General features: G+C 52.2%; 3 protein-coding genes and 1 long non-coding RNA gene across 13 annotated transcripts in view; 3 read left to right on the top strand and 1 right to left on the bottom strand.

Annotated features, from left to right (window-relative positions):
* Positions 1-8,494, top strand: part of LZTS3 (leucine zipper tumor suppressor family member 3) — a 43,047-nt gene extending 34,553 nt beyond the window's left edge. For all 5 annotated transcript variants that reach the window (XM_021394998.1, XM_021394997.1, XM_021394999.1 and 2 more), the window contains exon 4: positions 296-8,494. In XM_021394998.1, the coding sequence (XP_021250673.1) occupies positions 296-1,006 (711 nt within the window). In that variant the 3' untranslated portion in view covers positions 1,007-8,494. The remainder of the gene's footprint in view (positions 1-295) is intronic.
* Positions 10,253-16,982, top strand: FASTKD5 (FAST kinase domains 5). Of its 3 annotated transcripts, none has more exons than XM_021394510.1 (2): positions 10,253-10,339; positions 14,267-16,982. In XM_021394510.1, the coding sequence occupies exon 2, from the start codon at positions 14,305-14,307 to the stop codon at positions 16,756-16,758; it is 2,454 nt and encodes an 817-aa protein (XP_021250185.1). In that variant the 5' UTR covers positions 10,253-10,339; positions 14,267-14,304; the 3' UTR covers positions 16,759-16,982. The 3 variants fall into 3 exon arrangements, with proteins under 3 accessions (XP_021250185.1, XP_021250186.1, XP_021250187.1); XM_021394511.1 differs by lacking the exon at positions 10,253-10,339 and adding an exon at positions 10,372-10,486; XM_021394512.1 differs by lacking the exon at positions 10,253-10,339 and adding an exon at positions 10,647-11,211.
* On the top strand, positions 10,254-26,074 carry UBOX5 (U-box domain containing 5). 4 transcript variants are annotated; one of them, XM_021394513.1, is made up of 7 exons: positions 10,254-10,339; positions 19,179-19,275; positions 20,625-21,804; positions 22,689-22,833; positions 23,146-23,234; positions 23,941-24,102; positions 25,244-26,074. In XM_021394513.1, exons 2-7 carry the CDS (start codon positions 19,222-19,224, stop codon positions 25,450-25,452), a joined length of 1,839 nt encoding a protein of 612 aa, XP_021250188.1. In that variant the 5' UTR covers positions 10,254-10,339; positions 19,179-19,221; the 3' UTR covers positions 25,453-26,074. The 4 variants fall into 4 exon arrangements, with proteins under 4 accessions (XP_021250188.1, XP_021250191.1, XP_021250190.1 ...); XM_021394515.1 differs by lacking the exon at positions 10,254-10,339 and adding an exon at positions 10,368-10,486; XM_021394514.1 differs by lacking the exon at positions 10,254-10,339 and adding an exon at positions 17,119-17,700.
* Positions 12,577-14,258, bottom strand: LOC110397759. Its single transcript, XR_002437957.1, has 2 exons — positions 14,038-14,258; positions 12,577-13,914 (listed from the first exon to the last, which is right to left on the bottom strand). It is a non-coding gene; the product is annotated as an uncharacterized LOC110397759 (long non-coding RNA).

Here is a 27,899-nt window from a genome sequence, read left to right as displayed (position 1 = left end):
CACCCACTGAGGTCAGTGGGAAAACTCCTGCAGAGTGCAGAGGGTTTAAGGTCAGGCACCACAGGCTTGTGGTTATGCGTGGAATGTGAACAGAGGGAAACACTGGTGTCAGCTCACCGCTGGTGCGGACCAAAGTGCTTAGCTTAGCTGTTTGGTTAACTCTGGGAACGGCATCAAATCCCTGAGAGCCAAACGTCCCCCACAGCTGTAGAGACAACCTGTAGGTCCTGCAGGACAAGCAAAGGTGGTGGCTCCTTGCTGCCTTCCTCCTGCCTCATGAATGCTCTTCCCACAGGTGTGCCAGAAGGCAGGTGAGATCTCCCTGCTTAAGCAGCAGCTGAAAGATTCCCAAGCGGACGTCTCCCAGAAGCTGAACGAGATTGTGGGGCTGCGGACACAGCTCAAGGAAGGTAAGAACTTTCTCCGGGAGAAGGAGGAGCAAATCCTCACCCTGAAGGACTCCTACAGCTCCAAGAGCGTCAACCTGGAGATCTGCGAGAGCGAGCTGCAGCGGAAGATGAGCGAGGTCCAGGTGCTGAGGGAAAAACTGAACCACTGTGAGCTGGAGGTCTCAGGACTGAAGCGGACACTTGCCAGCATGGGACCTCCGGGGCCTTTTGGTGGGGACCTGGCTGAGAAGCTGCGGGACCCGCTGGCCTGCGAAAGCGACGAAGCCAAGATGCAGCGGCAGAGCGAGGACAGCGTCAACACGCTGCGGAAGGAGGTGGAGCGGCTGCAGACGGAGCTGAAGCTGGAGCGGCAGCAACGGGAGCAGCAGGTGATGGACTTTGAGGAGGAGCGGCGCACGTGGCAAGAGGAGAAGGAGAAAGTCATCAAGTACCAGAAGCAGCTGCAGCTGAACTACGTGGAGATGTACCAGAAGAACCAACTCTTGGAGCACAAGGTGAATGAGATGAACACAAAGGCCACCAGCCCCCCGCACACCGAGGAGAAAAAACCATGGACTCCCTCCAGGCTTGAGCGAATAGAGTCCACTGAGATCTGAGGTGGGACCAAGACGATACCCATAATTTTTTTTATTGCTGTGCATGTACTACCTACTCAAGCCAGTGGTCTTCTGAAGGATAACACGATACCATAGGAGCGGTGTGAGGTGGCTTGCACTGAGCTCCATCACCCTTACTCTCTTCTTCTGTGCTCTGTAGGTAAAATAACTGTGGATGTGCGTTGTTTTTCTAATGATAATGCGACATCTCTTTGGTTGTTTTTTTTTTTTTTTTCCTAGTACAGCTGGTGAGGGTCAATTGGCTCATTTGTAATCTGCCGTGACTGTTACTTCACTAGAGGCTGCCGTCCCCTCTCCTACAATTCACCCCTCTTTGGTTGGTTGTTTTGGAGGGTTGGGTTTGGTTTCTTTGGTTTTCCAAGCATTTATGTGCAGCAAAACAGTGTAAATTTGGCAGGTTTCTTTTTTCATGGCATTTTTAGCCACATTGGCTAATGGAGCAAAGCTCTTGGGATCGTGAGCAAACTCACTGTTTTGCATCAAGTATCTTGTCTAGACGATGGTCTTAGTGAAGTCAGTGGGAGACTGGCCACTGATTTCAGTGAAACCAGACATATCTCCACCAGATGACTCTCTCCTGCAGCCCATGGTTAGCATGGTTGCAAGAGGTTAGGATGTCCTTGTGAAGCAGCGTGAGCTTGTCCTGGTAACATAAGCCAACAAGGAGTGGTTGCCCAGTAGGAGCCTTGTTTGAGGCTCAACAGAGCTTGGCACATGCTGTGTTTTCATTTTGTTGTGGTTTCTGTCTGCATTTCCACTTGCCTCCTGGGTTGTGACCCAATCCTGGGAGCATAAATACCCTCCCACCTCTGCCTTGACCCCCCCTATTCTTAAATATATTCGCACTGGCTACAGCAAGGAAAAAAACTTCTAGATCCAAGCTAGTTCCCTTTCTCAAGAATCCTCTGAATTCCCAGTCAGTGGAACAAGGTTTGGGGAAGCCTCCAAACTTGTGGGTTGTTTATGCAAACAGAAGCTTTAGCAATTTCCCAATAGCGGGCAATTGTACTAACCCATTCCCAAACGAGAGACAGTTTGGTGCATTCTCTCTGCCCAGGGTCTACTTACAAACGGAATCCAAGCCTCACTCAGGAGCTGCAGGGAGCACATATCAGCACTACCACTAGACTGCAATGAGGGAAGAGAGTATCAGCCTTCAGCACAGCCATTTGGAATAGTGCCCATCGTGATCCCACACGGCATCATATATTCCAGGGACAGAGATAACGTAGGGCCAGCTTAAGAAAATAGCTACTAACTCTGCGTGTGAGAGCATTCATAAGAAGAGACAGTGCTTAAGATCATACAAGTGCTTATGCCCTGGCAGAATAATAACCAAATCCTACATGTGCACTCACTGAAAATGATGCAGGCGTCAAAACACAGCATTTAACTTCAAAAGGTGGGGAAAGTGGACCTGATTCTCCCTTTCACAGACACTTCTTTACCACGATCCACAGCAAAGAGTAAAAAACGCTGTAAAGTGGGATTTGCACCGACTGGGCAGTGGCCAAAGGATCAACACAAGTAGAAATTGAGGCCCTTTTGCCTAAGGAGCAGCTAGAAGAACAAAGGTAGAATTTGCATTTTGGGATGCCTGTATGAGGTGACTTCAGGGAGAGTTTGGCCAGATGACATTTCACCTGCACACCAAGGAAGAACCTCAGGGTGCTGAGAGGCTGAAGACCTTTCAAACAAAAACCCCGAAGCCAATTTCCTTCCACGGTCCCTTCCCTCTGAGCACTCCCCTCTCCATCACCAGGTCTGACCTTCAAGCTAAGATCACGTGGTGTTGTGGTGAGCTCCAGACTGAGCAAAGAGGCTGAGCAAGTCAGAAGGGATTCCAGTGATCTCATCTATCTCCAGCCAAGGTCAACAGATAGTATTACAGGGAGGAACTGCTGGTACCTGGCAGTGATCCTTGGAGCTGTAGAAAATGGAGATGTGCAATGAGACGAGGGTATGTCAAGACTCCAGTCCTCCAGCAAGGACCTGGCAGAAGGTCACTGGCATAGCACTGCTACATCTTGCTGGAGTCAATGGAGTAGGTCCTTGGTCCCCATCCCAGCCCTCCTCTTTGCTTTGGTGTTTTGGAGGCTGCAGGCTGAGCCAGAGTCTCCAAAGACACCCCACATGTGCTGCACACATCCTCAGCAGGTAGATCCTTGGGCTTCCTCCATTTCATACATTGGGCTTTCCAGATGGAGCAGAACACCTCACAAGGTCAGGGTTGAAGATGTGGTGTCTTGAGTTATCTCAGCTTTCTGTGCCTCTGTTTCCACGTCTGATAAACCTGTATTGTCTTCCATCCCAAAGCAGCTGATGGGGCCGTGTGCTTGTGAAGGGCTTTGCAATCCTTGGACAAAAGGGCAAAGCATAGAGAAATTGTAAGAATTGTAAGAAATTGCAAGTCTCAGATGCCTGTTGCTTGATGATTTTGAGGCCACCACACAAAAAGCAAACAGTCTATTAACAAAAAGTACCCTGGCCACAAGATGGATCCAGTGATCTATCCCATTGCTGGGTCATTGTTCCTCCCATCCCTGCTGAATTTGAGGTTGGTTTCCCATTAACCATCACAAGAACCAGGCTCTCAGTCAGTGGCTCAAGAACACCTACAGTAATTGAATTTTGAGTATCTGAAGTTGATGAGATGTACACTGCAATTCTCAGCTGCGTTAACATCCAAGAGGAATTGGCATCAGCATCATCCTGTGTGGTGCTTTCTCAACAGAGCTCCTTGATAATCCAAAGGCAGGAAAAACAGAGGCTCATTTGGCCTCCCCACATACCTGAATCCCACCAGCAGCAATCAGGCAAGCCCTCCAGTATGCCGGGTTTGCTCTGTAATCCTTTTCCCAGATGCTCTGACATTTTTTTTTGCAAGGATGAGTATGTCTTGACGGTCCCAGTGAAACCTGGAAGTGACAGGGTTGTCTGATTGCTGACCAGGTGCCAAACTGGTGTTTTGATGACATAGATCCTAAGAACAGCCAAGAAGAGTCATGTCTTGTCCTCCTTTGAGGTTCAGATAGGGTTGGTAAAAACCTTCTGTCCTAGAGTGTTCGGGCTTGACCATATCCTATCTGTCCCCTCCATCTTTGCTCAGCCAGCTCTAGAGCTGATGGGAATCCATGTGATGTACTCAGGTGTAATTCTTCAAGTTCTGCTGCTGCCCTCAAAATCTTGCATGTGATTAGAGTCTTTACTGAAACAATTCATCTCTAACTTGTCTGTAATATATCTCTAACAGTAAAAGCTTTGAGTCACAAGGGGCTCGGGTCAGTTTCCCACATATGGGATTTAGAGCCACTAGAGATGCTCTGAGATGCCTGATACATGGGGCTGGCCACACGAACAAAGCCCTGTGGAAGAGTGAGACCAGTGATGGGAAGACCTGGGGCATCCCTAGTGGCATACCACCCATGTGCATGCAACTGAGTCATGCTGTATGCACACAGCTGCTATGAGAGCAAAAGCAGGGCACTGATTAACTCCAACAAATTCTTATCCATGAGGACTTGGGCTGACTAGGCTCTCCTGGTGCAAAGAAAGGTGCAAGCAGCCCTTCTTACCATTTCCTGTGAGTGAGATTGATTTGCTCCACTATCACGGTGAGGCTGTTGTGATCCTGTTGCTACAAGGTGCCCACCCAACTGAGCTAGCACCCTTTGCACAGCCAGCATTTCTGTCTCACCCCGGCTGTGAGAGCCGCAACCATCGCAGGTTGTTGTGCTTCACACAGTCCCACTTAGCTTCTGCCAGTGTCTCGTGGCAGCCGGCTGGAGTTCCCACTGTTGCAGGCGTAATGCCACCAGGAGATCAACTCCGGGTTTCCACTCAAGATAGGAATCAAGTCATTGTTCTTACACTGCTATGTTATATGGAGACAAGCGTACTTGGATGTTAATAACAGCCCAGCTCTGTGTATGCAATGATTAAATGAAGAGACAAGAAAGCTCTGTGGCTTCTATACCAGCGAATGGGTTGGAAGTAGCAGCAAATGTTGCATTGGAGCACTGAGCGTTATGTAGAGGGTGCTCAGCACCCTCTGAGCTTCTATTGGCTGCACTGGAAATGGAGAAAGCTCAGCATGTCCCAGGAAAGTAATCTGCTTGGGATCAGCTTCAAGAGAGCAGCCTGGTGTCACTTTGTCCTGCCTCCATGCTTGCTCTCACCCTGAGCCAGGACTTGCAATTGCCCCCAGGTTAAGCCTGAAGTCCCCCTGCCCATCTCATGTCCCCACAAAACCTCCTGCAGTGGGGCTCCCAGTGGTGTCACCCTGTGCTCCATGGGAAGGACCAACCCATTCCACTCCTGTCCCTCACTGTGGCACTTTACAGCTTGCTTGAGACAGCAAGCTCTTGAGAAATGTGACCAAAGATCTCTGGAAGGCATTGGATTGTGTGCTTGGAGCTGACTCCCAGCTCTTCCCAGGAAGGAAGAGACTGGTGTGGGCTGGGAAAGGAGAGAGGACAGGGTAGAAAGGAGGGTACTTCTTACAGTTCCTGGGCGAGGTGAGTTTCCCCAGCTGAAGACACCAGTGTCCTCCTTGGGTGTGCCAAGTACCTCCGTGTGTCACCCAGGGTGAGTAGGGACTCAGGAGGCAGGATGGATCTGATTCCCCTTTTTTCTTGAGCAGCAGAGATTTCATCTATGAGGATGCATGCCAAACCATTACACTTGCCTTCAGAGCCACAGGTCTTCTCTGGTTTAGCAGCCAAAGGCTTGTTCTGGTTCACTGTGAATGGGCCAGGAAAATGTGAGAGACAGCGATCCTTCTGACTGTCCCCTTGTCCCCTCCCCAGATCACCACTGGGCATCCTCAGCACCCTCCATATGGCCCTGCACCATCCCTCTGCTCCATGGCTGTGCTGAGCTCTGTTATTCCTGTCAGGAATAATAGCCTGCTGATGGGCAGTTGCAGCCCTCACTACTGTCCTGGATGGGAGCAGATCCAGCTTGCTATTATTCTAACCCAATCTTTCAGTCGAAGCCTTAAAGGGCACTTTACAGAGTTACTTTTCACCAAGATCCCTTGCTGGAGATCTGCTCGCCATGTTGCCTGTGTCCTGCCTCTCTGCATCAGCTCTCTGGACTCTTCTACCTGATTTCAGTTCATCAGTGTAACACTGTCCCAGTGCCTGTCCCAGTGCTCTCCCAGACACTTTTATTAACAAGCAGGAGCCCCCAGTGAGAGTGGCTTGCCCTGACCCTGCCCTCAGAGGAGCTTTCTAGACTGCTGATCCTCACGTCTCCCTAATTCCCATGTCAGCTACATCAGCCCTCTTTTACTTCCAAGAGAGATCTTGCTTCTTGCTGAAGGACATCTCCATGGCCTTTAATACCTTGAGATCACTGCATTCATGCCATCACAACACTAAACCCAGTCAGCTCTGAGGCTTCCCTAGTCCTTTCCACCCTTTGCAAAGACAGGGGTGTAAAGAAAATATGGGTAACCTTGATCAAACAGCTCCCGTGCCACCAGGTCCCTATGGGGGCAATGAGGCATTGAGATCACATCCCGCAGTTTTCAGATGTCAGCTTCCCAATCAGATGTTCCATGCTGGCAGCACAGCTGTCAGCAAAACAGAAATAAGCTTCTGCACTTTCAGGATAAACCTCCTCCCAGTTTCTCTCCATGAAGGGGGATTGCATCAGATCTGGATCCTGGGACAACCTCTGGCATGTAGGGCTGTGTTTTCAGGGCTCCTCTATAGATCTGTTTTCTAAACAGAAAGTCTCTGCTTTCTGTCACAAAGCAATAGGTTTTTCTAGAGAGATTTAAAAGGGACTTTTCCCAACTCTGATGCTTGCAGGCAATCCAGTGTTTTCTTGAATACCATCATAACTCCAGTTCTGGGCTCTCCTCCTTCAAAAAGTGACGTGAGGCCAGGTCTGGCTCCAAATAATCACGAATGGTGTGAGCTTGGTGGTCCCCATTCATCCAGAGAGCCCACGTCCAGCAGGCAGTCAGTGTGGGTCCCTGGGACGTGTGGTCCATCCTCCTTTGGTGCCCATCCCATGACTGTTACTGGGTGCCTGCAGCTGGTCAGCTCACTGCAGATCACTGACGTGGGAGCCACTGGGTCCCCAGAGGCGTCTGAGCTTGAAAGTCATATTTGATGACAGCCAGACACCAACGGGAAACAAGGCTTTCCCATTCCTGGGAGCCAGGCAGTCCTAGGAACTCTCTCAGAGGAGAAGATGCCCATGGTGGCACATGCGTTCCCTTCCGGTGGCTGGAGGGAGCAAACATGTCCAGGTAGAGCTCGGTCGCCGGTGCAAAAACGCACTGCCACCGGTGCCAAAATGCTGCACAACTGGCCAACGAGTCTATGCAGTCCTTTCCCACACAGCAGTGTCCCTGCAGAGCCCAGCCCAAGGAGGCTGGGTCTCCTCAAAGGTGTCTTTGTTTGCACTCATGTGGACCCGATAAATGCTGTGAGCTGAGAGGCGGCCCACCAGGGCTCTCTCTCGGCCTTCACCTTGCACAGGGCAGTACAGTTGTGAGGGTTTCCTCATCCAAAATAGATGCACATTCTTAGTCACCGGTTTCCGTGTCTCTTCTCCAGGAGAATAGGCCCCTAAAACCCAGCTCCCCGATAGCGGGACGTCAGGTTGGGCGAGCCTGTGCCCCAAGCAAGCCTGTTGTCTGATCTCACCAGCAATAAAAGCCCCGTGGGGGAGCAGCCAGAGCTTTCCAGGCTGTGTCTGTGTGTTTAGGATCTCTGCATCAGACCCTTTGTCCAACGTTTTGGACCTGCCTGACTGTAAATTCAACCCCAGCCTTGTGCTTCCCCTCCTCTGTTTGTTTCTTGAAGCCTCGATCTCTCTCTGCTCTTACTGTGAATTCAAACCAGAAGTGTTCTGAACTCGACTCTGTTACTGTTTGTTCTGCGTTGACTGTTGCTGGTTCTCTGAACTGCGTTTAATGAGACTTTGCAAAAAAAAAAAAAAGAAAAGAAAAAAAAAAGAAAAAAATTATATATCTATATCTATATATAAACTTAAAAAAAAAATAAAGTATTTAAAAAGAATTCCATAAGGTTGGGTGTCTCTCCTGTCCACTGATCACTTCCAAACACTGTTGTCTTGACTTTGCCTCTGGTCAGTGTATTTAAAGAAAAGAGGTTAAAAAATAAAGAGATAAAATGCAGCATTCTGGGATTTTTGTACAGCAAAAGTGTATCCGTTTAGAAAATTCTTGTTAAAACTATACCACATTTCACAATCTACTGCTAGTCTGTTGTATGTTTCCATGGGGTTGTAAAGATGTGAAGAGCTACTGCCTTTGCGATTTTCTACAGTGAGTATATATATATATCTGTACAGAGGTATGTATATATATAAATATATATGAAGATCTATATGTATACGTATCTCTCACACTCCTATCTCTATCTGACTGTGAAGGATTTTTATTGAGCAAAATAAAATGGAGAAAGGCCCCTTTTAAAAACCTGACTGTGTGGCTTGCCTGGTTGTGTTGCAAGTGGGAGAAGCAGCAAGACCATTAGGGATTTGGGGAGGGACGTGGGCTGGGGAATGGTGCTTGGGGGCTACCTGGAGATGGCCTCCAGGGAGGGGGGAAAGCCATATGCTGGACACACCAGTGTAGCCAAACACCTGCTTCCTTGCAGCCCTTTAGAGTGGGATGAAAGCACTGGTAGCTTCTGGCCAGAGGATGGGAAGGAGGCTGGCATCATGGAGCAGAAGGGGGGAGGTGGAGCAGAGCAGAGCAACACACATGTCCATGTCTTTCCCTCCAAGCAGATGGTCATCTCCAGTCCTGCTTTCACAGAATCATAGAATGGTTTGGGTGGGAAAGGACCTTGAAGCCCACCCAGCCCCAACCCCTGCCATGGGCCGGTTGCCCCCCACCAGATCAGGTTGCTCAGGGCCCCATCCAACCCAGCATCCAGGGATGGGGTGTTTCCCAGGGTACAAGGGCTGCTCAGGCTCTGCATGCATTTGAGAGCAAGCATTGCAAGCTGGCGGGCAGCACAAAGCCTCGGTGGTGGCAGCAGTGGTGAGACAGGAACATTTGAGAGACGGTTTAATGGCCATGGTGGTGATGTGTTGACGCTTGGACTAGATGATCTTAGTGCTCTTTTCCAACTTTGATGATTCTATGATTTGTTTGAGGTCTAACATTGGTCCATGGCTCTGTCGAGATGGGGATGTCCCATGGCTAACTGAGAAACACTTCTCACAGACCTGGTGTCCCTCAGCCCCACAGCACTCAGATGAATCCAGTCCTCTACATGTAGGCAGCTGATTCACTCTCAAATGAATGAATTCCTCCCACATCAAGCTCCCATAATCACATTCAAGGCTGCTCCAAAACCACTAGGGGGACAGGCATTACTGAGATAGATAAAACTGGATTGATGTGTTGCTTCATACTGAGCTTGAAGGAGAGCATTCCATCCAAACACGGGTCAGACCTGAGGGACTTCGAGGTGGGGACACACTGGGGATGACAAGACCCAGACGGAGATGTCAGGCATGGCTCTAGAGAAGCGCCCAAGCCAACCCAAGCACTGTGCACCCAGCATGAGCTAACTGTACTCCATTCCCATGCCAGGATCTTGCTCGGAGCAGCCCCATCTCCTTCCACAGCTGGGGCATCAGTTGGACCTGATGATCCTAGAAGTCTTTCCCAGTGTTAACGATTCTATGATTCTATACGAGCTATCAGCAGGCCCTTGCCACAGAGAAGGCTGATGGTGTTCTTGGCTGCATTAGGACATATCAATGGCTGGGATCCTTTTTCTCTGCTTAGCATTGGTGCGGCCTAGTTCTGGGTCACCAGTAGCAGAGAGGCCTGGATGTAAGAGAGATTCCAACATATGGCCATGAAGATGCTGAAGAGACTGCAGTGTTTCTATGGGGAGAGGGTGAGAGAGCTGGGACTGCTCAGCCTGGAGCAGGGGAGGCTCAGGAGGAGCCCACCCACGGCCATAAATCCCAGCAGGGGGAGCAGGGGGACGGAGCCGGGCTCTGCTCAGCGGTGACAGACCCTAGAACCCAAGAACCCACCCTCAGAGCATCCCCGAGGAGCCCCAACATGGCGGCGCCCCACGGACGTGGAACTCGGCCCTCGTCACGTGCCTCTAGCAGCGCACCACGTGACGCTGGTACGGCGCTCCGCCGCCGCCACCTGCCGGCACTGCGCGTCATTCGCTTTGCCCTCACCCTCCCCGCTCGGCTCCCGTATGACCGGAAGTGCGTCACGATCAGGTGGCCGGAAGCGGCGGTGGGGCTGGCGGGCGGCAGGGCCACAGCCGGCGACGGCGCCGGGCCCCGGTGAGTGCGAGCGGGCCCCGGCCTCGGGTCCGGTGGGAGGTGTGAGGGCCTCGGCCAGGAGCGGGCTGAGGCTCGGGGTGCGGCGGTGAGTGAGGCTGAGCGAGCCAGCTGCGGTCTCGGCCATCGTCGGGCCTGGAGGCCTCCGGAGTGAGCAGGGGTGTGGGGGAACTGGGGAGCGGGCCGGGATGCAGAGGCGGAGAGAAAGCCTCGCTGCTCCTTGGAAAAGGGGAATGGGGCGAGGTGCGGTCCCTGTTGCTGGGAACCGATGGAACCCGAGGGAACGGCGTGCAGCTGCGTCGGGGGGAGGGGGGGGGGAGGTGGGGGCTAGGGAAAGGCTGACCCTGAGGGCGGTGGGAATGGAGCAGGCTGCCCGGGCACGGCCCAGAGCTGCGGGAGCTCAGGGAGCACTGGGACACAGCAGCACCCACTGGTTTGAGTGGTGCTGCGTGGAGCCAAGGGTTAGACGCGATGATCCTTGTGGGTCCCTTCCAGCCCGGGCTATTTTTATGATTGTGTTATTACTGAAGGTCCCTTCCAGCTGAAGTATTCTGTCTCAATCCATTCTCGTCTGAGCAGATCTGATGGGGGAAAAGAGAAAGAAAGGAACCCATTCTGTTTTTTTTCCTTTGCTCGGGCTGCTGGGCAGGAGGGACGCAGAATGGGGTCATGACATCAGGGACATGTATCTGTGAGCCTGGATCACTTACGGCCTTTCCAGTGCTACAGTGAGTCTGGGTGTTTCCAAAGAACGTATTTCAGGCTCAGATACACTTATATCCCCTCTCACAGAGCTGGAACCCAGAAACACGTGGCATCCCTCCAGGAATGTCGTTGTCCTGGTGTTCAGCTCCCTGATGGCCAGGAACTCAGCTGTAAGCATGGCGCAAGCACAAACACAAAGATGTTTCCATCCCAAAGGATCTCCACAAAGAGCATTTGCAGCCTGCAGGGCCCGGCTCCAAGGCTTTGCAGCCTTTTTGGAGATGAGTCACCGGGAGTGAATTTTCTGGGTAGCTGCAGAGATGGAAAGGAGTTTGGACACAGTTAAATGAGAAGTGCAGTGCTAGGAGAGAGGGAGGCTGATTACTGTGGGTAGCAAGAAGAGAGGAAAAAATGAGCAGAAATGTAGGTTGAATTGGAAGGGAAATGCTGTAGAAATGTAGACCATAACAATGTGGGGCATTTGAAGATGGGCAAAAAGCCACGTGGACTCGCTTCTTTCTAAGGTGCTGGAAGTTTCTTGACCCATCTGGCTTCTTTCCTGCTTTGTTTTCTGCATGGTCTTCTCCACAGCCATTTTGCTGAATGTGGGACAGAAGAAGGGAAAAAAAAAAAAAAAAACTTACTGAATGTCTTCCCAAAGACGTCACAGAGCTTAATGCTAAGCTGCGTGGATGATATTCTTAGCAACATGCAACGTTCGCCTTTGGTGTGCAGATGCCGTGACTTTGATTCCCTGTCTCTGAAGCAGGGCTGTCATTGCTGAGAGGGGTGGATTTGGTAACAGTGCAGTGCTGGGTTTTGTAGGTGGTATCACCTTTTAACAGCAAATAGAACATGTTTTAAAGAAGTGGCTCGTCTTAGTACTACTTGCCTGTCAATAGTAGAAAACTGAATAGAGGACGTGCAAAGCAGAGTCAGACAAGAAAGTAGCCAGCAGAGCTGGAAATTACATTTTAATCAGATGTTTATATGCAGTAAGCTGGTGAGCTTTAAATCCAGTGCTTTCTTGCTGCTGCTGACAGCATTGGGAGCGGCGTTGCTCTGGGCTCGGGTTTTAGTGCCCCAGTTCTGAGCAAGCTTCTTATTTCCCATGCTCACCAGGCAGTGGTATGGAAGGGGCAGAATCTCTCCTGCCTGTCACAGTGTCACTTCTCATGCCAGAAGGGGACGATTCCATTCTTCTGCCTGGCTCATTACACAGGCTGGCGGAGAGGACCTCAGAGAACTGAACTGAGCCACTCTGCTCTGGGCGAGACCCAGAGTTCTTGCCTGCCCATCCTGCTCCGTTCTTCTCTGCAGACAGGGGTTGTGATGCTGCATATCTGCTGAGCCCTTTGCAAAGCAAATGTGTGTGTGTGTGTGTGTGTGTGTGCCCTTACCCTCAGCCTTCTTCCTCTCCCCACTGGTGCTCTTGCAGAGGCAGGGTGGGGCACTCTGTGCCGTGGCAACAAGGAAAGGAGAAGCTGGGGGCTCTCCAAGAGCACGTCCTTGAGCACTTCCAGCCTTTCCTATGCTTTTTTTTTTTTTTTCTCTCTCTTCAATTCTGTGTGGAGATGCTTGAACAAAAGCACGACCATGTCAAGGCTAGCTGGTGAGAGAAGAGCCTTCAGAGAGTAGCAGGCTGCTTGTGTCTGTGCCAGAGCACAGATGTGCTTCCTGCCTATTGCTGTTACTGGCTTTGCTGCCATGCTCATGGCATGGGAATGACAGCAGTGGGTACTGCAGGGAAGCCCCAAGCAGGCAACACTCTGCATCTGGCACTACCAAGGAGCAAAGCCTGTTGCTTTGACTCTCCCTGGCATCTCTCTCTCTTCTCTTACCCTCATTCTCCATTTTACTGTCTTTGGGAGGAGCTGATGCTTCACCATTGTGCAAGAATAAAACTTCTGATGGCTTTTGTGAGGCTTGTACTCAAAACTAAATCCAGCTCGTGTTCAGCCAGATCCCGCTGCAGCTTCTCTCCTACTCGGATGCCTGCAAAAACAGTATTCATCAAACCTCTTCCTCACTGTGCTGCTGTAGGATTGGATTTGCCTGCCCTAACAGGGCATCTTGGTCCACCTCTAACTCAGGGGGTGTCCGTGTATGGTTTATTTCCTCAGTGTTGGGAGCACAGGAGCTAATGCTTCTTGCTGTTGCCACGTCTCTGCCAGGTTTTGTTTTTTTTTCTGGTTACTTGACACCCTGTGGTTCTGGCACGTGCCCTCCATGCAGTGAGAGCACGAGTGATTTTAAAGGTGAAAACTCCTGCTGTGCTGCATCCTTGGTGTTGGACACGTGAGATGGGGTAAGGGTGCGTTCCGCAGAGCGCTGACCCGGTGCTTTTTTTCAGTCTTGTCTGAATCATTGTAAACAGGCTCATTTGGCAGCTTGTGCGTGCTGGCAGCGCAGAGCTTAACTCCTGACAGATGTCTCATCCTCACCCTTTCTGCTGTAGCTGTTGCAGACAGGAGTTGGGTAGGCACCCCCTACAATTGGGAAAAGCTCCCGTGCCTGAAGAGTAAAGCTTTTATCCCTCCAGTTCTCACCTCGAGAGCAGCATCTTGTAATCATCCGTGTTTCTTCTTCCATGCTCTTTCCCCACGTTGTTCTGGGGCTGTTTCTCCTTCCTGCTGCAGGTTACGGGCAGCCTCCCTTCCGTGAGCTGGTTTTGGAGGCTCTTTGCTCCCAGCCTTCATGCGCTGACTCCAGGTGCTCTCGTGCAAGGAAGAGAGTGGCACCACAGATATTTCCACGGCCTCTTGGGTGGTGGTTGGTGTTTCACACAGTTGACTGGAGCAGCAAAATGCTCTGTTTGAATGCATGCAGCTGCATCTTTTTAAAGACTTTGCTACAGAAATATGTTTCCATTGCTGAAAATGAAAGAAAAGCAGTTTGAGTCTCTTATAAAATGACAAAGAGATGACTTTTTCCCCCCGAAGTCCTACAGTCTCTGCCAAATTGCTGGTAACTGCCTTGTAGCTGGTGATACCTACCTGCCAAGTACCACGTCTCCAGGTGTGTCAGGCCACCTGCGTGCTTGTCTTGAGCTGCCTTTGCATGATGTGGTGCTCGATAGCGACTGCGTTACGGCCTTGCAGGGAAACAGCTGCTCTCACTAGGGGAGGCACTGCCATCGCTTAACTTTCAGTAACGAGAAGGATAGGTTAGAAAGTGCTTCGTGTTAGGTGGAAGCCACTCATTCTTCGTCTGCCCTTTTTTCAGTACCTGGAAGCAGTTGTGACCCCAGTAGATTGTGATCCATGGCTACGGTGTTAATACGCCGAAGATTTCCAAGGCTGAGCAGGGTGACTACATTTTTGACTACAGCCAAATGCAAGGCCGAGGGCGGAAGGAACGAAAGTAAGCAGAAGGAAGAGAACCCAGAAACACCCACCAGCAGACCCGAATCCGCAGCCACAATCCAGTTGCTGGATCCTTCGGACTACAGAGTATTGTATAATCCCTCTGCCTATGCCAAGAGCAGAGCTGCCTCCCAGCAGCGTGCTGCTAGGAGCTGCAGCCAGGCTCTTGCTGACGATTCCACCAGCGCTGGCACCACGCGGGTTCAGCATTCATTCACCACCACCTCTGCTCAAGCTTTGCCACCTGTCAGGAATGCCCTGCCAAAGCCCAGACAGCACCTCAAGCGGACCGTACCAGCACTGCTCTCTGCAGCACAGACCAAGAAGGAGGAGGCAGAAGTGGAACAAGCAGAGATGCATGACTCCAAGGAGGACCCTCGCGTGTTCCAGCAAGGGAGACCTGAGTACAAATCTCTCAGCTATGATAAGTTTGAGCCGATAGAGACTCTCCCTTCAGAAGAAGGTGACTCGATTTTGCACAGCGTACCCGTATCCGAGGGCAGCCACAGCCCAGGAGCTGTCACGGATTATTTTTGCAAGCTGAGTCGTTTGCCAGTGGAACGACACGCCGAGCTGATGACTGACCACAGGTTTAACACGCTGTGTTGCCGTGCTGTTGAAAACATCCAGTCGTTCAGCACCTCAGAACTCATTGACATCTTAAAGGCCTGCGTTCGTTTGGCTGTTCCACCCACCCACCCTGTGCTGAACGCCTGCGAGAATGAATTCTGCCGGCGCGTGTGGGACATGGACCTGGACCAGCTGCTGCTGGTGGCAGATTGCTGGCGCTGCCTGGGGCGCAGCGTGCCTTCCTACCTGAGCATTTTGTACAGCTATGCCAACATGCACTGGAAAGAGCTCACTTTGCCCCAGTTCGTTCAGCTTGTTTATATCATCGGCGAAGGCCGCAGGTCGCCCGCAGACTTGGTGCAGAAGCTGGAGAGTGTGATTTTGAAGTACTTGGATTCCTGCACCTTGGAGGAGGTGGGCTCTATTTGCTTAGGGCTCTTCAAATCCATCAGTGGTATCTCTGACCACGTCATGAGAAAAATTGCAGACAGGGTCTCCCTGGAGATGGAAGATATCAGCACTTACGCTCTAGTGAACGTGCTTAAAATGCTCCGCTACACTCGCATGGATCACCTGCCCCTCCTGAGGAAACTTGGGAAAGTTGCTCCCGCTCGAATTCCTACAACGAACATCCAGGGGATCATGCACATAACTCTTAGCTGTTCATCCCTGCACTACTACGATGAAGGCATTTTGGCTGCTGTCGCCACGTCTTTGCCTTCCAAAGTGTCTTACTGCCGCAGCAAGGATGCTGCCAAGTTCTTGTGGTCGTTTGGATGCCTGGACTACGAACCTCCAAACGAGGAAGAGTTTTACTCCTGCCTGATAGAGCAGATGCTTAGAAAACGCCACGAATTTGAGAAGTTTCCCGAGCATCTCCTTACTGGCTTGCTCGGCCTTGCATTTGTCAAACGCTTCCCCGAGGAGCTGATAGACTATGCTTTGAGGGATGAGTTTGTCCAAAAAGTGAGAGGCAGTAAATACGAACTCAGAAAGGACCTGTTCACACTCGGTAAGAGCGTCGAAATTGAGTGCCCGGGCTACCAAGGCAGCCGTCTTGCACCTCAGCTTTACGAAGAGATGACTGAGATGGTTTTGAATTTCGCGGAGCAGGAAATCTACGTCAGGCCTGAAATTGTGGAAGCCGTGTCTCTTCTCGAGTGCGTGTTAGGTGGTCCTGAGTATGTGAAGAACCACATGATTTTGCCTCACACCAGGTCCAGTGACCTGGAGGTTCATTTGGCCGCGGATGGACGTCCCATCCCTTTCAACTCAAGTGACACCGTTGCAGATAAGAAGCTTAAAGACATTGGAGTTAGTTTAACAGATGACCTAATGGCTCAGCTTATCAAAGGGAAATCTAACAGCCAGTCACCTGCAGGGGTGGAAACCGAAGCTGCAGCTCTGGGACAGGAGTGGCACAAAGCACAAGCACCATGTGCATCATTTTTGGGTGGACCCATTATCACAGACACCGGATTGCAAGTCCCTGCTCCATCAGGGAGCTGCCCTGAGGCCTCCCCTTCTCTTGTGCCCCAGCAACAGCCCCAGGTTGTAAGGCTGGCCATCCAAGTGTCCAACCGCAACCACTACTGCTACTTGTCCAAGCGGCTCTTGGGGCTGCACTGCCTGAAGAGGAGGCAGCTGAGGCAGCTGGGCTACGTGGTGGTGGAGCTTCCCTTCTGGGAGTGGTTCCCCCTGCTCAAACGCACGCGCTCGGAGAAACTGAGCTACCTCCATTACAAGGTGTTCAACCCAACGCTGCTCAGCGGGGCCGGCTGACAGCCCCGGGTTTGCTTGCTCGGGGGCTGCTGCAGCCCATCTGGGTGCATTTCTTAAAGGTCTTCTGCTTAAAAATGGTCTCTGAGTGCTGGTGCTTTATGTGCAAAGTCTGCCTTGGTACGTTAGATAATTCTGCTGTGCTGATGATCGTGTGTCCCGTGCTCTTCGTTGTTACATGGATCCTCAAATGCTGCCGCGGCAAATAAAACCTACTTTCGTATGAATTTTCCTCCATTATTACCTTTTTTTCCTCTATTCTTAATAAAAGTCAATGGGTTAGCTTGCTCCGAGAGCAGAATAACGTCATGATATTCAGGAAATATTTGGGATAGGTGCTAGGGATTGGTCTGTTCGCCCAGGTAACCAGTGATAGGACGAGAGGTAATGGCCTCAAGTCGTGCTCGGAGAGGGTCAGGTTGGATAACAGGAAAAATTTCTTCCCTGAAAGAGTGGTCAGGCATTGGAACAGGATGCCCAGGGAGGTGATGGAGTCACTGTCACACGGAGAGGTGGCACTGAGGGCTGTGGTGAGTGGGCATGGCGGGGGTGGGTTGGGGTCTTTGAGTCCTTCATAATCTTGGAGCTGTTTGTTTCGCTGGGTGATGCTGTTCTGTGGGCGTTGCGCCTCAGCAGCGTTCATAAATTCAGAACCTCCTTGATGTCACAGCTGCCCGGACTGTCACTGGCAATTGCTCTAATTGCCAGAGGTTATGAAGAGCTTGGTAGAAAAAGAATGCCAGTTTAGGATGTAACCTCAGTAACAGCCTCAGGCTTGGAAGGAGCTTTCCCCTGTTGCCAGGTCACAATGTGTCTCTGTTCCGAGGAGCGCCTTCTCTCATCTGCCTGGCACCAGGAGGCCCTGCCAGGGGAAGGCTGCACACCTGCAGGACCCCCCAGGGGTTTGGGATCCCCCACGGGCAGGATTTCATCTGATGGCAGCTGGTGAGAATGAGGCCTCAAAACGATGGGTTTGCAGCGAGGTGGGGGGGTGAAGGTGCCTCTCTGCTCGCTTTCGTTCAGAGAAATTATCACCACGGCTTGTGACGTGCAAGTGCAGCGGTTTGCTCTGTTGGAAGGGACGTGGGAAAGGGCTAAGCAGGCAGCAGGTTCAGCAAGAACCCTAGCAGGTAGTTAACCTCACTCCCATTAGATGCGAGCGCCGAAAGTCGGAGCAGTCCAAAAGCCTATTTGAAAATAAAATCCACGCTGCCTCCCTTGCAGCAATGGGAAACGCGTCAGGCTCAGAAAGCCAGGAAAGTGATGCTGGAGGAGCATTGGTTCGTGCTTGCCCAGCACCTGCATTACTCCGGACTGCTGTCAGAGAAGATTCTGGGGTAGGAGAGGGGCTGATCTGAGCGTGAAGTCACCATTCCTTTTAGGGAGACTCAAGAAGCGTGGCGATGTGGCACTGAGGGACATGGTTCAGTGGGCACAGCGGGGATGGGTTGGCGTTGGGCTTGGTGATCTTAGAGCTCTTTCCCAACGTTAATGCTTCCATGTATATTTGAACACGTTGAATGTACGACTCAGCCTGCAGCGGGGGGGCTGGAACCAGGTGATCCTTAAGGTCCCTTCCAATCCGAGCCATTCTACCACGTGTTCTGTGATTCTCAGCTGTACCTTGGGTGCTGAGCTAACAGCAGCACTCGAGAACCATTAAAAGGCTGCGAAGCATTAAAAGGCAGCTCGTCCTTGAAGGAAGCAAGAGGTTGCTGAGGTCGCCCAAGGCAGTGACATATTAAAACCGGGGTTAACGTAAGGTTAGAGCTCCTACCTCGCAGATAATTTCATTCTTAAAAGGAATTGGGCATAACCGACGCGAGTCACGTTCTTTCAATGAGGAAGGTGATGCGTTCACTTGAACGTTGTCGGAGGAATCACCTCCGTGTTCAGAACGCAGATAATCTCACCTTAGAGCCATGAAATGCCCCCTGCTCCCTTGGAGCTATTCAGTAGTGGTTATTAAGGTGGTTGTTTCATTTCTGCCTGTACCCAAGGCTCCCTGAGCCCTTGGGAGAGCCGCATCCCCTTGTGGCAGCGTTGGGAATGCTGCCTGCTCTCACCCTCATCAGGGCCCTGGCTCTGGTCTGAGCGTGCAGATGGGCCCAGCCTCCACTTCTCACCCCTGATAACTGTGACCTGCTCAACTGGGGCTGCCAGACCTCCTGCAGTGAGCTTTCAGATCTAATCTAAGCACCTACTTTAGGCATAGGTAAGAGGTTTTCAGTAAAAAGAGCCGTTTTCTAGCTGTTGATGCTTCTCCAGGGGTTCTCTCCACAGTTAACATCGGCCTCACCTCTCAGACTCGGATCTGAGCTGTGTTCTAGGAGCTCCTGAGCTTGTAATGCATGCAGGTGCTGTGACACGAGACCCTTTCACAGACCACTGATGCTTTTTGCCTTTTTTTTTTTTCTTTAAAGCTGAAGCTGATGCTCAGAAACTGAGCTCTCTCCAACTGCAAAGATGGTAATAAACGTCTGTCTCCCACACTTCAAGCCAAGAATTCAGTGCAACAAGGTAAAACTGAGAAAACGTGGCGCTTTAGGGAGCTGGGAGGTGGAGGGCTTAGGTGGAAGTGGCTTGCTGGGGCTGGGGAGGGCTTGCTCGCTGCTCATCTGCGATAATTAGCAGGCTAATTGTTATAAGGCAGCTGGCTGTGCCAGGCTTTCCTGAGAAAGCACAGCAAAAGGCAGCTGATAGCAGGCTGCCATCCATTGCATGCTCAGAGGGGGTCACCCAGCCTAACCCTTCTGCCAAGCAGGAGCACTTAGGGCACGTGCTGAAGGTGTGGGTCTGTCAGTCTGCCAAGCAAAGAGCCTTTTCATCAATGGCAGCCACTTAGCAGCGATGCCAAGCTCATCGGGCTGCCCTCATTCCGAGCTTGGAGGTTTTGTGACCCAGTGTTGGGAAGCTGGATCCCCTTTCTCTTTTGTACTTCGGTGTTTGAGAGCTCCAGGAGCGCCAGTGTCCGAATGCTTGGGTTCAGCATCTCGTGTGAAGATGAAGTAGGGCTGAAAGCTCAATCCTTTGTGCAATCGGTGTGGGGAGATCTCCCAGTGGGCGGATGTTGCTCTTCCAAATTTGGCTTGCCCTTTCTGTGCTTCTGTTAATTAACGCTAACTCTGCTAGTTAACGGTAGAACACTGTGTGGCCTTCTGTGAGCGCTCCGATGTGACACGCACTAATTATTGGAGGAAAATGCCCTAATTGTGCAGGATCTCATAACAAGACAACGCTATGTGCTTACAGATGTGCGTGCTTTGACTCTAGATGCTTTTCCCCGCAGCGTTACCTTGCCTAGTAGACTATGACAACGTTTGTTGAATGGTCTCTGCTCAGTAGCATGAGGACTGACCCGGAGCTCTCTCGGCGTTGGGCAGGCTGATCCCAGAGCAGGACGAGGCATTCTGCTAGCTGACTCCAGAGGTTTCGATCCTGATCCTGTTTCAGAATACATGTTTTCAGGGCATGATGGGCTCACATAACGTTTCACTGCTGTTGAAAGAGGGATTCCCAGATGCTCGTGTGCTCTGCTCCCAGCCTCGCCTGTCCTGCTGCTTGTGCTGCTCATCAAACCCCTCCGAGCCTTGATTTAATTCTCTCACTCAGTCAAAACCAAGAACCTTGTGTAATTTCCCACTCTTTCAGCAAGTTAAATCAGCTCTGCAAATGCCTGACGAGATAGCAGAGGGTGCAGAGAGGAGTGTGGTTGGGAGGAGGGCAGGAGTAAATCTGCAGGGGTCTCCTGTCTTGTGCGTGTACCCACAGCCACGGTTCTTAGCTGAAGTCATCTCAAGTGCTTGTGAAATGAGTTCACTCTTTCTTTTCATTTTTCGATTTAAATTTGGCTTTCTCTCGCAACGCAGATCTCTGCTGATGGTTACGAAGTGGAGAACCTGATCTCTGAAGACCTTGCCAGGAGAAATCGTGGTTTCCGCAGCGAGTACTTCATCAAGCCTCCAGTCCACGTCACTATCTCTTTTCCTTTCAACATTGAGATCTGCAGGATTAATATCGACATCTCATCCGGAGGATACCAAGCCTTCTCCGGGCTGGAAGTTTACACCTCTACCTCATGTAATAAAACCTCTTGGCAGAGCCCCGAGGGTCAGTTCTCAGGTCTGGCCGGTCAGGCTGTGTCGGACAAAGACGCTTTCACACTGGTGGGCAAAGCTGTCTTAAAAAATCAAAGCAAAGTGACGTTCGGCCACAGAGGCTTCAAGCCGAGGCCTCCCTTCCATCAGATGGAAAATGTCTTCTCCTATCCCGGCGCCGTGTCTCAAGAGCTTTGGAACAAGGGGCCTTCCTCGCTGAGCAACGTGTCGCACTTAAAAATCTGCATCACCCACGTGGCCGGAGGTGGAGTGCCTAGCATCAAGAGGCTGGAGGTGTGGGGACAGCCTGCCAAGTCGTGCCCGCAGGAGGTGATCGAGGGCGTCTTTCAGGTCGCGTCGCAGTGCGTCGCCCAGGAGGTTGGCACCCTCAAGCCTGAGATCTGGACGCCCATGGAGAGCGACTGCGTGCCCTTCAGCACCAACGACAGCGAGCGGCAGGCCCTCCGCAAGTTGGTGGACGTCGTCCAAGACATCCCTGAAGAGTTCCTGGACCCCATCACTTTGGAGATCATGACCTTCCCCATGCTCCTGCCCTCCGGGAAGGTGATTGACCAGAGCACCTTGGAAAAATGCAACCGGAGCGAGGCGTCTTGGGGCAGGGTGCCCAGCGATCCTTTCACTGGGGTGGCCTTCAGCCAGCACTCGCAGCCCCTACCTCACCCCACTCTCAAGGCCAGGATAGATCACTTCCTCTTACAGCACAGCATTCCCGGCACCAACCTGCTCGGCAGGGCTCACGCCTCCGAAATGCTCGTACCTTCCTCCGTAACGTCTTCTCTGAAAAGGAAAATGGACTGCGTGGATCCGACTTCTGTGCAGCCGCTTTATTTTTCTTCTACAAACTTACTTGTCACATCTACCTCAGAGAACAGTGCTAAAAAAATGAAAACTGACAGTGACTCGCATTTGATCCAGATGGACTGTTCTACAGGTACCTCGGCTCCCTAAATCACTTGGTGTTTCTTGAGTGTCTTGGCAGCCCAAGGACAGCTTTCTAAGTCAGGAGGCTCCCACACAGATTCCCCTGCCGCCTCCACAAAGCTTAGAGGCTGTCGTATCGATGTCACAGGAGTGGGTTCATCATCTCATTCACATCCCCTTTCCTCAGCCCAACCTGCTGTCACTGGCTGGTGGTTACTCCCATTCTCTCCTTCTCTTCTCACCTCTAGGCTTGTCGTTCTTCCTGTGTTATCTGTGCAGTCTGTTTCACAGCCCTCTTGTCAGCTCAGGTTGCTTTGTTTCCCTTTAGGGTTTCCTAGGGCTTCATTTCCCTTCTTGTTTTCAAGCCACAAGACAACCTTTTTCTCCTAATGTGCAGGCTTGATTTGAAGATAGATGCTTGGGGTTGACAGGATGGGAAGACCCAGTTGGGGTGGGTCTCCTCACCAGGAGTGAAGTGAGGAGAAAAGCAGGAATGGGGCAGCAGGCTGTGCTGATCCTGCTCCCCTATCCCTTGGCAGGTGCAGCTGGTCCCTTGCATGCTCAAAGGGGCTTGCAGCCTTCACTGCACAGCCTCCAGCCCACACTGACGTCCCTGCAGAGCATGGGATGGCATGAACTGGGAGATGAACCCAGGGTGTGCAGTTAATTAAAGCAAGAAAGGTGATCTGTGCTTTAAGTACAAAGGGAATTCGTACCTCTCTCCCAAAAACCCATCCCATCTTGCAGTTTGCATCTCCCGTGATTCGTACCTTTGGCCTCCAGTCCCCTGATTGAAGGGCCTGGCTCCCAGGCAATTGCTTCTCTTGACACCGTGCCAGATCATTTGCTAGAATCCACATCTGTTTTTGCACGGCTGCTTTCTCCTTTGTGCAGGCATACCTGAAGCGTGCTGGAGTCGCTGTCTGCAGCTGCTCTGTGGATGTATCTGTACTTCGTGCAGCAACGCTTGCCTCTTCTCTCTGGTATTGTCAAGCAGACTTAGTGCTTCAGGCAGGAATCCCACTGGTAGCAGTCTCAGGTTTGTATGAGGTTGAAGGGAGCAGCAGGGCTGTGCTGCAGGCAGTCAGGTCTGTGCAGGATGGTGCTTGTCACACGGGGGCCGTGTCCCCCTGGGCAGGTAAGTTGAGTTTCCCTAGGAAGCTGAGGTCTGTAACGCGTCAAGCAATGGTCCACAGCTTCTGAAAGCTGCTGTTTCCTGCGGGTACGTGGCTCTCCAGCCCTCCTCCTCCCGAAACTGCTGAAGGGTGATACTTCAAGAAAGCTTAGGTGGGCATTTGACTTAAAGCAAGTTCAGTAGAAGCTTAAAGTAATCAATTTTCATCGGTACCAGAAACAGAGGAGGCCGGAGTGTGCGTTCCTGCTCCGATCCGTCGTTCCGTGCTGTAGGAAGTACTGCGGATTGTGGCAGGCCGGGTCCTGGTGAGTGCAGGCACAGCCTCATGGGATCATTCTTCCTCAGCCTTGATTGCTGCAGCGAATGTGCCGTGGTAATGCCTAGGTCTTCCCGTGGGAGCTGGGTTTAGCAGAATTAGTGATGCAGACACCGTGCTCTTAATGCATAGTCTCAATTAACAGCAGGGCTTTGGGTTTGCGTAAGACAAAACGCTGTCGTGCCCCTCAGGAAGGATCCAGCCCCGTACCTTTGGCTTTATGCATTGATGCAACTCTGGCTACCTGGAGCCAAGGGAAAAAGAGTTGTGCCTTTGATTTTGATAGCAGCCTCGGGGTTTCTGAGTCGTGTTTCTGGATTGTTTGGTGTTTTGGCCTCATTCGGACTTTCAGATAGAAGGAGGCACCTGGATGTTGGTTGGCACTTGGGGACGTGGTTTAGTGGGTGTGACGGTGTTGGGTTGACAGTTGGGCTTCACGGTCTCAGTGGTCTTTTCTGACTTTATGACGTTGTTGTGTGAATCTGGAGGGCTTTTCCTCTCAAGGACCCGAGGAAGTTGAAGCGTTCCATCCCCATCCTGACACCTTGGTGGGGAAGAGGCTTCTTCAGGAGGAAACAAGTGGCAAAGCTTCTAGAGTTGCAACCGTGGCCCTTTGGGGGCAAAGCAGCCTTTCTGTTGAGTACCAACAGCCTTCTCCCAGCACCCGCTTCTCAAACTTGTGCTTCTTGTTGCAGATCTGGTCTCTCACGAACAAAAACTGTCCGAGAGCTTGGACACCGCCTTGAACTCAGCGCTCAGCTCCATGCCATCGTTCACGGCCAAGCTGATGAAGAGCCAGCAGCAGGCGCAGAGCGAGGGAGGCTGCAGCACTTCGTGGAACGCGGGCTCCGTCCTGGGTGAGCAGCAAGTGGGAGAGGAGAGCAGGGACCCGGTTTCTAAGGGAGGGTTGTGCTACTGCTGCTCAGCATCTTTCCGTGCCTCTTTGGCCAGTGAGCCACGGTTGTTCTCAGAGTCCCATCAGATTTTAATGGAGGTATGCCAGCTGTTAAGCTAGATGTGCTGATCAACGGCACCAGCTGTTGCATACCCAAAAGGATGTCTTTGGGATTCGGAGAAGCTGTGTTGGAAGCCCTGGACCTTTGGATGCCCCTCCACAAGCTGATGTGCTCACTGCTGGCTGCTGCTTCTCCTGGAGGAGGTTCTCGTGTCCCTGAGGCTGGGCTGGGCAGCAACCCAGTGGCTGCCTGTCTCTCTGAATAGCTTCTGATGTTTCGTGGTGGCATTAAGCCATTAAGCTTTTTACTGTCCCATTTTAAAATTGCTGCTGTTTAAGAGTTGACTGAGTAGCCCTTTATAGGCAGCGTGTGACAGGAATGCAAGATGATGCCTGCGGTGTTTCACACAGGGATCAGGGTTAAAAGCCTGGTGCTGCAAAGGCTGATGTGATCCAGCCCCTCCTGAGCACCAACCCCTCCAGAAGCCAGACCCTTCCCTTTTTTATCTTAGAATCCTGATAGCAGCCTTTCAGTGTCTACTGGGGGAGGGCTATGAGAAACGAGGGGGCAGACTCCTGAGCGGGATCTGTTGTAACAGGACGTGAGGAAATGATTTCAAACGAAAAGAAGGGAGATTTAGATTGGATATATAAGGAAAAAGATTTTTACGGTGAGGCATTGGAACAGGTTGCCCGGAGGGGTGGTGGATGCCCCCTCCCTGGAGACATTCAGGGCAGGCAGGACGGGGCTCTGAGCACCTGCTGGAGCTGTGGGTGTCTCTGTTCATTGCAGGGAGTGGGACCAGATGGCCCTGAAATGTCCCTCCCAACACAAATGATTCTATGGTTAAGGTTGGAAAAGGCGACTCAGATCATCTTGTCCAATCCTTAACCCACCACCACCACCACCACGCCCACCAAACCTTATGGTAGGCTTGGAGAAAAGAGGCCGTGATCCTGAGCTGTGGGCACGTCGGTGCTCGGCTCGGGGTGGCACCCGTCGCGTGGCCCTGACCCCGCTGCTTCTCCTCTTGGCTTGGCAGAGCACAGCAGGAGCGGGCAGAGCCAGGGTTGCGCGTCCTGCGGCAAAACCTTCTCGTCTTACTTCAAAACGGAGCCCATCTACCAGCTTCCCTGCGGCCACCTCATGTGCCGCCCGTGCTTGGCCGAGAAGCAGAAGGCTCTGTCCATCCTGTGCGTGAGCTGCAAGAGGTCGGTGGCCACGCACGACGTCGGGAGGGTCCACTTCTAAGGCCTCGGGAGGAGAAGCGGGAGCCGCTGCTGTCCCGTGTGTCGGCGTGGGTTCGTGCGAGGACGGCGGCCAAACGAGCATCGTTGGAGAGAGCTCCTTGTGCTTACACAGAGTAGAGTGGGGGGCGGGGGGGGGTTAGAGCATCGCGCCGGAGCCAAAAGCGATCTTGAGGATAATAAAAGCCATAGCTTCTTTAACAAGGAACGATGTATTTATACGGAACTGATTGCCACCTGTCGCACCCGCCCTCCTACCACCATCCCCGTGGCTCAGTGGTTAGCATAGGTGCCTTGTGGACGGTGAGTTTAGCTTCCCCGGGGGTTCAAACCATTTCAACATCGGACGAGCAGCCGCTGGGCCGCGGACCGGGCCGAGTCCTTGTGGTTGGCAACGTGCAAGCGACCCGACTTCTCCCCTCCCCACCTCGCTCCCCTCGCACGTGGCTCATCCTTCCCAAGTGCAGCAAGGCAGGAGAGGAGCGGGCGCTCCTGCTCACGTGGACTCCTGTAGAAAAGTCATCGCGTTACACCGAACGTCCCCTCTCGGTTTCTGTCGTGTGACTGGACCAGCTCCCGTCTGGCTGATAGACATTTAAGCCTTAATAAAATTATGGTTAAAGTCAGGTTCTCTCCCTCTCTCTCTCTCTCTCTCCGCCTCGTAATTGGCCTCGTTGCGTGTGATAATGATTTCGTGTGGCGAATCTCTTGGCGGAGGGTTGAATAAATGGGCTGGAAAAAGCCAAGTCGATACAAAAGGAAGAGCTGCAGCCCCGCAGCTTTCGGAGGCGTTGGGGCGCAGCTTCGTGGGCTCTCACAATGGGGTTTTTAGGACTGGACCTCACAGGTCCCGCTTCGAGGAGTTCTGCTCTTCAGAGAGCTGCTCACATAAAGGCCAGAGGGAAAATGGCTCGGATGCGTTCTGTCTGCACTATGTCCCGAATGGGGCGAGGGTGACAGCAGAGAGTTTTGTCACCTGCACGCTCCCCTGCTGCCGCTTCATTGAGGATTTCTCTCTGCGGAGCCGACATTTCTTACTGATGTTCTGTGCCGCTTTCTCTGGGCTAATGAGCCTCCAGCTGAACCACCTCCGCGGAATCCCTCTGTTCTCTCTTAACAGGCAGTGCCGTGCTGAGCAGCCCCAAAAGTTTGTGGCTTTCTGCTCTGAGCAAATAGCAGCCTCGTCAAGCAATTGGAACACCGGCACTGAACTGATCTTTCTCCCCGTATGTGCCAGTGGGCGTTCGTCATCCATCCCCATTTGTAGCAAAATTGGAAGCCCCCCTCTCTTCCCCCCCCCCCCACCTTTAAATAATCAGCCATCCGATTCCTCTAAGCCCCGCGATTGGGAGGCAGCAGCAATCTTGTCAGTGTGCGGTGCTGCTGGCTTTGCACCGAAGCATCCAGGAGTGATTCAGCTCGCACCTCCTCCGCCCCAGGCTCCCAGCTCCCCAAGGAGCCCCCGGCTGTGCAGCCATCTCCTTCCCTGTCCCCGCTGCTTCCAGCAGAGCTCAGAGCTGCGGCAGCATCCCTTCTGCCCAGGAGTTTCTCACCAAGCCCTGCTGCCAGGCAGCGGTTCGGGCTGACGTCTTCTCCTCGGGAGCTGGGGAAGAGCCACCGGTGGCCCTCTGCCTGCACTGGCTGCTTGTCCCCATCCATCAGCTGGGCCGATGTCCCCTGCCTCCCCTCCCCATCGCCACCATTAACCCCCATCAGCTCCCAGAGCGCGGTGACCGAGTGACGCTCTTCTGACGGGCGTGGAGGAGCCCGGGTCGCTGCTAAGTACCGTGAAAATAAAGGGTCAATTTGGGGAGCGTCGCTTTCCCCAGACAGGAGATGGACGTGTCCCTCTGCCAACGTGACCCCATAGTGACTCCAGCGCGGAGCAAAGCTGGTTCGTCACCTTAAAGTGCCCACGTCGGTAGGAGCTCGGCGCTAAGGAAGGGGCCTGCAGGAACCTGGGGACGAAACGGGACGTGGCACGGCACAGCGGTGCTGGGGATGCAGGGAAAGGACCCCATGGTGCTCACAGTGGGCTCCACATTGGGTACCACTGCCCTGCGGGATGCTCCCGGCCGTCCCTTCCCCACGGCCCCATTGCTTGAATGCTCCCAACATCCCCCCACCGTGACCCCGATATTTTCACCCCCCAAACGCTCTTTTTGTGCTCCGCGTGCATTCTCCCTCCCGGCTCCATCCCTTCCCCGTCCTCCCCTTGATTTCAATAAGTGATTCTGCGTTGCGGCTGCGGAGCCTCTGCAACTTGGAAAACATTTTATTAACCTTCCTTGACTTTAAAGAGCATAATTACGTTTTAATCTCATATTCCCGCGTTATCATTCCAGACACAGAGTCATTTGAATGCAGCTCGTTCCGGCTAATGTAATTTTACGATACAGTAATGAAGAGACAGAGCATGAGCGCGAAATGCCCAATTTAGACATGACATTT

The sequence above is a fragment of the Numida meleagris genome, chromosome 4, assembly GCF_002078875.1.
Source record: "Numida meleagris isolate 19003 breed g44 Domestic line chromosome 4, NumMel1.0, whole genome shotgun sequence".
Taxonomy (NCBI): domain Eukaryota; kingdom Metazoa; phylum Chordata; class Aves; order Galliformes; family Numididae; genus Numida; species Numida meleagris.
Note: the sequence above shows the minus strand (reverse complement) of the source record. Positions and strands in the feature narration are given on the sequence as shown.

Excerpts from the sequence above, each read along its gene's own strand:
- UBOX5 (XM_021394513.1), top strand. The coding sequence starts at position 19,222 with ATGGTAATAAACGTCTGTCTCCCACACTTCAAGCCAAGAATTCAGTGC. Across the intron at positions 21,805-22,688 it reads CCAGATGGACTGTTCTACAG|GCATACCTGAAGCGTGCTGG; the intron begins GTACCTCGGCTC and ends TCCTTTGTGCAG. Across the intron at positions 22,834-23,145 it reads CCCACTGGTAGCAGTCTCAG|AAACAGAGGAGGCCGGAGTG; the intron begins GTTTGTATGAGG and ends CATCGGTACCAG.
- FASTKD5 (XM_021394510.1), top strand. The coding sequence starts at position 14,305 with ATGGCTACGGTGTTAATACGCCGAAGATTTCCAAGGCTGAGCAGGGTG.